The sequence below is a fragment of the Ipomoea nil genome, unplaced genomic scaffold (genome assembly GCF_001879475.1).
Source record: "Ipomoea nil cultivar Tokyo-kokei standard unplaced genomic scaffold, Asagao_1.1 scaffold2159, whole genome shotgun sequence".
Taxonomy (NCBI): Eukaryota; Viridiplantae; Streptophyta; class Magnoliopsida; order Solanales; family Convolvulaceae; genus Ipomoea; species Ipomoea nil.
Window position 1 is genome coordinate 4,373,000 of NW_017618587.1, and position 10,558 is coordinate 4,383,557.

General features: G+C 34.7%; 1 protein-coding gene across 3 annotated transcripts; it reads right to left on the reverse strand.

Moving 5' to 3' along the window:
* Positions 1-2,095: 2,095 nt before the first annotated feature.
* On the reverse strand, positions 2,096-9,808 carry LOC109149620 (anamorsin homolog). Of its 3 annotated transcripts, XM_019297490.1 has the most exons (11): positions 9,613-9,808; positions 8,810-8,863; positions 7,735-7,821; positions 7,231-7,440; positions 5,715-5,862; positions 4,911-5,071; positions 4,736-4,816; positions 3,925-4,084; positions 3,692-3,825; positions 2,903-2,977; positions 2,096-2,455 (listed from the first exon to the last, which is right to left on the reverse strand). In XM_019297490.1, the coding sequence occupies exons 3-11, from the start codon at positions 7,735-7,737 to the stop codon at positions 2,417-2,419; spliced, it is 1,011 nt and encodes a 336-aa protein (XP_019153035.1). In that variant the 5' UTR covers positions 7,738-7,821; positions 8,810-8,863; positions 9,613-9,808; the 3' UTR covers positions 2,096-2,416. The 3 variants fall into 3 exon arrangements, with proteins under 3 accessions (XP_019153035.1, XP_019153037.1, XP_019153036.1); XM_019297492.1 differs by lacking the exon at positions 7,231-7,440 and having other exon boundaries at positions 9,613-9,805; XM_019297491.1 differs by lacking the exons at positions 7,231-7,440; positions 8,810-8,863; positions 9,613-9,808 and having other exon boundaries at positions 7,735-7,852.
* Positions 9,809-10,558: the final 750 nt, after the last annotated feature.

Consider the following 10,558-nt stretch of genomic DNA (forward strand, 5'->3'; position numbering starts at 1 on the left):
TTAACAGGCCTCTATTTTCGAAAGTCACCCCTACCTAAGTAGGGGGCGAGACGGACCGACCAAATAGGAAAAGCTAATTTTAACAGCTCTACATGACAGACATTATATTAAAAATTATTGTTTTTAATTTTTAAAATAATCTAAAATAATAATAATAAAATAATAATAAAACCTTGCCTCGCCTCCCCATCTCTGTCTATGGTCAGAGATGAAGAGAGCTCTTTTGTCTCCAACCTGAAATTAGGATGAGCACACGATCGGTCGGTCGGTCACATAACCAACGGAAATTTTTGACTGCCATGACGGACTGAAATCGACCGACTTAAATACTATAACCGACCAAATAACCGAAAATTGACCAATTATTCAATATCCAAGTCTCCAAAATTGAAATACAAATATAGAAAGTGCCACTGCCTAATTTAGATTTTATATAACACACTGGCATAGTGGCATACAAACAAACTGATAAATGATAAAAAAAAAAAAAAAAAAAAAAAAATCTCTATAGACTTATAGACTTAGTAGTTACAATATAATAGTATAAACAATATAAAATTTAAAAAAAAAAATTACAGACTAACTCACTAACATATTTACAGTATAAATTTTTTTAAAAAAATATACCTCATATTGGGCGACTGGATGAGGGCTGAGGCAATGAGGTTTGACTCCTGATCCTCAGGGAGGTCGTCAGTCAGAGAGCATGAGGGAGACGGGAGAGTCGGAGTGGAGTGGCTGAGCGAGGGCATCGAGACGTCGGCCGAAGACGGAGAGCAGTGGAGTGGATTAGTGGAATCGAGAAGCAGAAGCGATCGTGGTCTCACCGTCTCAGGTCAGCGAGAAGCAAAAACCGAGAACGGGGTCTCAGCCACTCGGGTCTGTGCGACTGTGGTATGTGGACAATCGTTATATCATGCACCATGGTGCACAATGCATTGTGCACCCCACCCTACCCAAAACGACGTCGTTTTGGTGCATTGTCCAAATAAAAGTCCTCTGTTCCGAATACATATAAACTCATAACAGAATACCCAGAAACTCATAACTGAATACACCTAATCTAACATGAGACATAATCACAGAAACTCTTAACTGAATACACAGAAACTCTTAACTGAATACACATAAACTCTTAACTAAATACACAGAAACTCTTAACTGAATACACATAAACACTTAATTGAATACACAGAAACTCATAACACAATACACTGAAACTTTTAACTGAATACACATAATGGGGTTTGGACCGTTTAGACGGACGGAGTGACATTTTGTGCTTGGGCGCACATAGCCGTGGTGCACGATATAAATTGCCGTCTGCGGGCTTAGGGTTAGGGAATTAGGAATAGACATTGGGCTTAGATATTGATTAGCAACTTGGGTCTTGTTCAATTATTTCGGTTATTAATTTGCGGCTATTGTTCAATTAAACGATATTTTGCTCACCCCTACTTGAAATGAAGAAAACGCTTCATTTCTAAGCCAGAGACGAAGAGTTCATCTCCAAGTCGGAGAATTTCTTCGTCTCCAACTTGGAGACAATTGACAAAGAATTGTCGAGGGGTGTTTTTTTTTTTTTTTGAATTATTAAAATAAATTTAAAAATAATAATTTTTAATCGAAATCGCCGCACCAATGATGACATCAAAAGCATGTCAAATTGCATACTTTTGAACATAAATCTAATCACACTGTTTTTATTTGAATGGCCTAATTGGCTAATTGCACATATATGTATGGTGACTAATTTGAACAAAAATAATTTTTAAAAAAAATTAAGGAAGTGATTCGACTGATGAATAATAATTGAACTGTTAAAGTGATTCTAAAAATTGTCATTGAAAAGCCGGTTATAACAGATCACAACTTATATCTCCCAATCATAAAATCAAAACCAAGAGACAACAATAGGTGAATAATAGAAAACGTGCAAGATTTGATTATTTTTAACCAAAAAGTAGAGCATAGAATGAAACCTGCTATTGTCTATTGATACTAATGTACAAACACTTAGAAACTCGTAAATTTTTAAAACGTATACTACAATTTACCAAAGACTAACAATAATTTTCTCCAAAAAAAAAAAAAAAAACCACTAACAATAACAGACAAGAATGTATTTAGTTCGTTACTGTTACGCACTACAGATCACAATTTAAGCCTCGAGAAGTAAACAGGAAATAAGTTTTAGAGCCGCAGAGTTATAATAGCAATTGCAGCACGTAGAAGAAAGTATAAAAGAGATGAAAAATGGAACAAATGTTGTGGAGGCTATATTATAGAAAATGAACATTATCACTACGTATCTAAACAATTCTTCGGCGCTGCACTGCATTGTTTAGGAACAAAGGAGCAGAAACACTCTCGAGATGGCAAAATGTATGATAATATTCAAATTCAACATCTGCTCCTAGATGTCGGCGTCGAGAAAATTCCCAGAAAGTGTTACCTATCACAGTAAAGCATGTCATCATCACAAAGGCAAAGACAAAACAGAGTAGTCACTACAAATTTCCAATTATTCTTTTTCTTTCTCTGTTACAACATACACCTTCGGTTTCTGGCTACTGTGACTCGATGTAGTCTTGTACTTTGCAGTTTACACATCATGACATCAACCGACAACCCCAACCTCTACTAATTAAACAAACACACACCCCTGAAAATGTTGGTAAAATGAATTGGTGTTTTGGGGATTTAAACCTCCTACTTCATCTATCAAAATTGAATTGACTGCTTTTCAGAATTTCAGACCAAACTCATCTTGACTTATCCACCCCCCACCTTAAAATAAACAACGCCATCATAAAATAAGCATCTACATGTCTTAAGACAAAAGCAACACATGGAAGAGCATAAAAATATAGAGAGAGATGATAGCAGCTCGAATATGCACCTTCTCGCCTAGTTTGAATGCAGGAAGACCTTTATAAGGGCATGTACCGCACCGGAAAGCATCACCTAAACCACACTGCAGAGAGAAGACATGTCAAGTCAGAACTGTATCACAAAGGTCTGAAACTACAATCCCAAGTAAGCAATTGACATCTCATGCTAAAAGCTCCCTTTTATGACAATTTACAGAAAAAACATAATTTAGGTCATATACACCAGGAGCAAAAAGAGTATTAATATTGTTTAGAAGCTAAGCAATCTTTCTAAATGTATTCTAAGACATTGATTCACCAAGTTATAGCAGAAGAAACAACTAAGAGAGTGCTTTACAAATTATTAACACGTAAAACTTTCTTAATGTACTCACAGACATTGCAATACCCCAATTTGAGATAGAAAAATCATTCTTCATTCATTGGCATGTCAAAACATATCATGAAAAAAGTAAATTTAGCAATTCAATACTGATGGACTAAGCATATCCGACTCATTTTTCATTGCTTATATAAAAGAAGGTATGCAACATTTATGTCTTCCATCAAACAAGGCTGAGTTAAAAAGTCCGATAACGAAGAGAGAGAACTAAATCCCAATATTTTTATTTTCTTTAATTTCTAAGCACGGTTAGCATACAAATCTTATACTCTGCTACTTCTTCTGACTAAACAAGCCTTTACACTAATATGTTAATTGATATAGGTAATATGCATGATCTGATAAGAGACAATATTGATAAAAAGATGCCTAGTACAGCACAGAATAAATAACATAACAAGTAAGTTCACTATACATTGCCACAAGCAGACTGAGGATTGTTTAGCTGTTCCATGGTCAATCCAAGCTCCACCTTTGCCTCTGCTTCTGCTCGTCCACATGAACAGTTTTTGCACGCTTTCCTAGTACTCCCTACTTCACAATCATCAACTGGAAAACCAATATTACAACTAGAGTAAGTAGAGCAATTGAATATAGCCTTGATAAATTCATAAGGTAATAACTAGGACAACCATCATAATAATTTACCAGTTGGAAGTTTAGGTTTCTTCAGATCTTCATCTGTTAGAAGGCTATCCTCATCAATGAGATCCATATCATCTTCTATCTGAACTATGGGTAAACTTTTTGCAACTTTTTTAATAGAGAAGGATGAACCAATATTCCATGAAGGCCTCTTGCCAGTTATCTGTTAAATACCAGGCTGTAAGCTAATTACAAAATTTGAAGAATACAAGGCCATGTTTGTATAACATATTAACATGAGCTAAGCCATTAGAAAAGGTTGGACATTGAGGATACTAAATAATGTATCTTCAAATTAACATACCCTATAAAATTTCCCATGAAGTGTTGAAATAAATACAAATCTTAAAATGGAAAACCAGTTTCAATAAGACCAGATAAATGGATGTCATATACATATGCTGTCCAAGAAACAATGCCCCACACATAAGACTTAATAATACACAATCAGCAAGAATATGAAGTTTTCCTATGAAAAATCACCAGTTTTTATTTTTATTTTTTAAAGAAGATAAAGGGACAATGCACTACAAGAATATCTGATCCTGATATCCTTCAGCTGAAAACAGTTCAAAAGGCGAGAATGAGAAGTTTTACTTTCTTTAAAAAAATAAAATAAAATAAAATAAAAATTGAGTGATGGGGAAGGTTAGATTTTAACTCAAGTTTATTGCCTGTAAAGCGGCCTAGCTTAACCCAAACCCCAGGATGAGACAGTTGAGACTTGAGAGCAAGGAAAGGTAAGAAAAGTATCAACTAAAACAACACAAAATAAAAGATAGAGCAAACCACTGAAAAAGCAAGAAACACTAACCCCGAAAGATGACACAGATTCCAATGATTTTACATCCACAAAGCCAGCCAAGAGCAACTTCCGCTCAAGTGTAGATTTTGTCTGCAATTCAGATCCAACCAGGATTAGAAGGATCTTCATATAAAAAGATTTGGAGTAATTAATATGCACAAAGGGAGACTTAAAGCCAACTTGCCGTTGTCTCTGAAGCTGAAAGAGAAGTTGGCTTAAGTAAAACAGTCGCACCAGGCTTCAATACTCTCGTGACATCTACAAATAACTGATCACTAGGAAACTCAAATGACCTAAATATAACTATAACAACATCCATGGATGAATGTCCCAATGAAGAGATACCTGCAATTAGTTGAGAATAAATGTTAACAAAATAAAGAACTGAAAATATAACGTAGATAAATATTTTGAGGAAAAAAAAAACTTTGAGACATGCCAATTGAATGATAAAGGTTTAACTTCTCACTCTTGCCCCATTCATACTTGAGAGGAATATGCAGTAAGATAATCATACACATCTTTTAAAACTTATAATATTGTATAATTTACTACACTAGTGTCTTATCACAACATTAGAACGAATAATAGATAGTGTAAAAACTATATAGATCCTTTAAAACTATAATATACTAAGCTTATACACAGTGACTTAGCCAAGTGAACAACAGAAAAAGATGAACAATCACCCAACTACCAATATCAATATCAATAACAACAACCAAAAAAAAAAAAAAACACTGGACCATAGATAAAAGCTCCTCTTTCTCTAGCAACTTTGAAATAAAATCCATCGCCTATGGATCATTTTCGCAATAAATGCAAGAAAGGAAGAATGTGGAAGCCATCAAAGACAATCAAGAAACATGTTGAACACATATCAATAAACATATTTCAGTAACAGGATAGAATGCTAGAAATACAATGCAATAATCCGAAAGAAGGAAATGAAACATTAGTTCAGAACAAAAGAGAGCAAAAATTTTACTCTGAGATGAAGCCTGAGTAATGATCAAAGGATCCAACTTTTCAACTCCTTCCTTCTTCACCATCCCAATTGCATTCAGAACTGCACTAAGTGATACCGTTACATCATCTGTAAGCACCACAATGCAATCTTTTGTAGTTGCAGAATCCTACAAAAAGGACCAATGAAGTTAAGGCAGAATATCAGAAACAATGTCCAACTCACTACAGATGAATGATGACACATATTAAAAATCATGATTGCAATGTAAAATTTAATAAATAAGCAGAAAATATAATTTCATGAGGTTACTATTTACCCAAGTCAAGTATAAATCCTAAAACAAACAAATTCAACAACAAAAATAAACAAATTAAATCAAATTATTATTAGGGAAAATTGCACTCGTTCCTAAGTTATCATTGGCGTTGAACTTTATGTCCCTTTACTAACAAAACATTAGGGACGAAATTTACAATTTTAGTATAGCTTAGGGGCGAAAATGAACACGACCAACACTCGGGGACAAATTCTACAATTACCTGATAACTTAGAGATGAAAAGTGCAATTTTCCCTTATTATCATCATCTCCAATTCTCCATCATCATTATTACTATCGTTAGGTAAACCCATTAAGCTCTCAACAAAACAAGAGTTCCGAACTTCCTATTCCCGCATCTTCCCCCAAAAACCTTAGTTACTCAAGTGAAGCAAGGGAAACTATAGATAAATTTCTTTCAAATGGTCATATAATACAGCATCCACATACTGGTGCGTAATTTCATGCGAGCGCTTTGTAGTTCTATCCAGGGACGGAGCTAGGATTTTCTATGAGTGGGGGCGAAAAAATAAAGGTAAAATGTGGCCAACAGGTGAAACTTCTTCTGGAGTTTTATGCTAGTACTAATTAGCAGATAAGCTCATAAGCTATAACCTATAGATAATCAACAAGAAACTAATTTGCATGGAGAATGGCAAAATTAGGACCTATAAATACAATACCTACAAATAAACAAAGGCAAGTTTTGAGACCAAATGGTACGGTGTTCTACTGCAAGAGTAGTTTGAACAAAAAAAGGAGACATTTTCAAGTCAATTAAAATAAAGTTTGGATAGATGCTTTATTTGAAGTCTCCATAATCCTGAAGAGTTGAAGTCCTATCAGCAATAAATTAAAGCCAACAGACTACTAAGCTTCACAGAATCACAGACTACTAACTCTAATTAGCAATTAATCATCCAAAATTTCAAAAAGCACATTGCACATACATTAAAAACAATATTAGACCTACTCACATTGAGTAACTCACTGTCTCGCTGCTCACATGCATATAATAATTATATAAAAGCTGTAAAGCTGTAATTTAGAAATTTAGTAAAACAAATTGAGGGAGGGGATAAGCGGATAGAGATGGCTGAGTTTTCCAGTATAACTAAAACTAAAAGTCTAAAAGATTTAGGTAAATTAGGGCAAAAACAAAATTAGGGAAATTAGGGCAAAAAAATAATTAGCCCAAGAACTAAGAAAATACGAACCTCTTGTGAGGAAGAGACTTCCGTATTTTGTGGTGACTTTCGTGTTTGGAGGCAGCGACTGATCATCGAAACTTTGGTGGCGATTGGCGACTGGCGATCCTGCGAGGTGCGACCGTGCGAGGACAGACAGTGACAGAGAGGAGACGAGAGACAGATATGCGGAGAGTCGAGAGAGCTACGACCAACGAGAGAGGCGGAGAGACGAGAAAGCTACGCGGAGAGGACGAGAGAAGCAGAGAGCGACAGGGGAGATGAAACAATGAAAAAAAAATAAAAAATTATACATATAAACAGCCCCAAAACGACGTCGTTTTGGGGCTGTATCATTTTTGGCAGTGGGGGCAGCTGCCCCCACTGCCCCCAGGCCAGCTCCGTCATTGGTTCTATCCATTACGATCTAAATTTCATACGATCTCATGTTAGGCAGACAATTGAGCTGAAAATTGCAATAATAAAAGCTTCAAGGAAACTGTTCTCCAAGGAATTATAGATACAAGAGCTCACCATTATAGAGAGAATAGGTCTAAGTAGTGCTGGGAACTTCGAAGATCAATGTGCAATTAGCCGAGTTGCGGTAGAACGAACAGAAACCTGTACAGAAACCCTCTCAAATCCTTTCTCTTGCTTCAAGTTTAAAAATGTTTTATAACTTTCAAGAAAAAAAAAATATTATATAAGGGAAGCAAATTATGAATTTGCCGCTAGGGATGCAAATAGGCCGAGCCGAGCCGGTGTTTAGAAAATTGGGTCTCGGCCTAGGCCTGTATGTAGGCTTTTTGTTAGGCTCAAGCCTGAGCCTACAATTGGCCTAGCCTTAAGCATTTTTAAAAGGCTATTTAATATTAGGCCTTTATAAAGGCTTCAAGGTAGGTCCTAAATAGGCTTTAAGCCTATTTAAGACCTACATTTTAAAGCCTTTTAAAGTATACCTATAAAAAATTTACAAAAAAATACCTAATACATACACAAGTATATTACCACAAATCCATGTATCATATTATAAAATTACAATCAATCAATAACCATAAAATGACAAAACTAAGTTCATATTTCATAATAGGACAGTAATTGAATGAAAAAAAACCTTGCATGCTGGTTTTCTTTCCATTTATAGTGTGGAAAGCTATTCTTCCCCGTGTAGGGCCAAAGACCAACCATGTTAATTAACCCCTTCATCCAATGTATAATGGTAAGATTCATGAAGCTAAGGTTGGCAAGAAAACTACTTATCAATGTCTAGCAGGGCTTCACCATCTCAATATAAATCAAGTACATTTTTGTGCATATAGATAAAACAGCATAGTAAAAATAACTGACAAGAACCATTAATGAAAAGTACTAATTCTGTAATATCATAAAGGTTTTCATATTTTGCTATTCCACATTGATTGAAAACCAAAAGGATACTAAAACAAGTAGGTGAGTTTTTTTTTTTTTGGCAAAAATCCATATACTCTGCAATTTTCTGAATAACTCAAGTTGAAGCATTTACTCCAAAGACAAAAAACTTTCAAAAGTTAAGAAGGAATCTAGAAACTTTCAAAAGTTAGAATCCGCAATATCTGTGAAAAGTACAAACCTGAGTCCAAAATCGGGATGCCATGTCTCAAAGATTTGTTAGGAGAATAATAAACTGCATTGGAAACCAAAACCAAAAGAGAGCATCAGAAAAAGATACATAACAAAACTACAACACATGAAGACAACAATTACAAAAAGAAGAAATAAAAATTGAATCTTTAGGGATGTTACTGGGTTGGGTACCCTCCCATTTAACAAATTCCAAACCAGAACCCAATTACTTCATCTCAAACCCACCTAAGTCTTACCAAGCTCATTTAACACTGCCCCCAAACCCATTAGTATTTCCAATTCATAGTAAAAAGAAACAAAGTTTAAAAGAAAATAAAATAAAATTTTAAAATTAAACAGAGACTAAACAATTTGATATAGCTACCAACTATATGCAAGTTAAGATTTTATTAGACAATAACAATATATCCATAGCTGCTGTTTCCTCTGAACAAATTTCTAAGAAAAATCCCAACAATATGTAAGCTCGTATTCACAGCTATCCATAAAAATAAAAAAATAAAAAAATAAAAAAATCCGGCAATAAAAACTGATCTTGAGTAGGTTCATCAATTCGAGGGGACATTACTAGGAATACTAGCAATACAAAGTTGAAAAGGTTAGAATAAAAATTTAAAACAAACTAATCGCTTATTACTGGCTCTCCTTGCACACAATAAACGAATTTCCAACACACAAAACAGAAACCCCTCAAATCTACATAGCAAAATCCTAAATAGGTCAGTTAAAAAAAAAAAAAAAAAAAAAAAAAAAAAAACAATTTACTCTGTGTAATACGTAGAGCCGTACCTGGGGAGAACGTCCGTTGAAGGAGTGGATTCTTCAACCGAGGACGGAGATCCCGACGAGCTTGACGTCGACCTCTGCCGGAAGTCGAGAAAAGGGAGCGGACGCCGGAGTCGGAGAGTGTAGGAAACTGTGAGAGGGAGCGGCAGACCTTGTACGTTTCTTACTTTAGGGTTTCGAGTTCTGGATAGTGTAAACGTTTGGCGTTGGTAATTCTGTAATTTATATTGAAGTTGAATGGCGGTTGTAGAAACATTATTAGAAACCCTACCGATTTTCTGTTTCGATTAAAAAATAAAAAAAAAAAAGATACTCCGTAAATGAGAGGAACGGAGATGTCACGTGGGCCAGATTGGCCCGTGTCCAATGAGCCTGATATGATATTTGGGTCGGCCCAACTTAGGTTGCAATCATTATTTTGTGAACCATATTTTATATACTGTAAAATAATATACATTCAATACAAAAATAATGTACATTTAGTATATTAAAAATGTAATTTTTGTTATGGACTATGGTCCACACAATAATTTTCCACATAAATGTTTGTTAAGTACGATCCCATTACGAGATCTTGCCGGACCAATACAAATATTATGACAAATTATTCTGTGGACCGGGGTCCACCTTGTTCACAATTTACATACTAAACGTTCACAATTTACGTTTTAAAAATTTACAATTTGTATACTACGAACAAACAATGTTAACATATATGTAATTGATTACCTTGTTTTGTATTCACAAGTTCTTTTCAAATACTGCATTCACAAAAATATGATCATATTAAGATTTGGTGACCCTGTATTCTATTCATAAATTCTCTTCTACAGTTATGTATTTTGACTCGAAAACACAATTTATATTCTATAAATTCACAATTCCAATACTAAAAATATACAACTTATACGTCGTTTAGGACCAGAGTCCACATTACCATAGACAATAG

Bases quoted from the DNA above. Each gene is read 5' to 3' on its own strand.
- LOC109149620 (XM_019297490.1), bottom strand. The intron at 5,863-7,230 runs GTTCGTATTTTC...TCCTTTTTGTAG, and splicing joins AAGTCTCTTCCTCACAAGAG to GATTCTGCAACTACAAAAGA. The intron at 2,978-3,691 runs GTATAGTGAACT...TTCTCTCTGCAG, and splicing joins CTCAGTCTGCTTGTGGCAAT to TGTGGTTTAGGTGATGCTTT.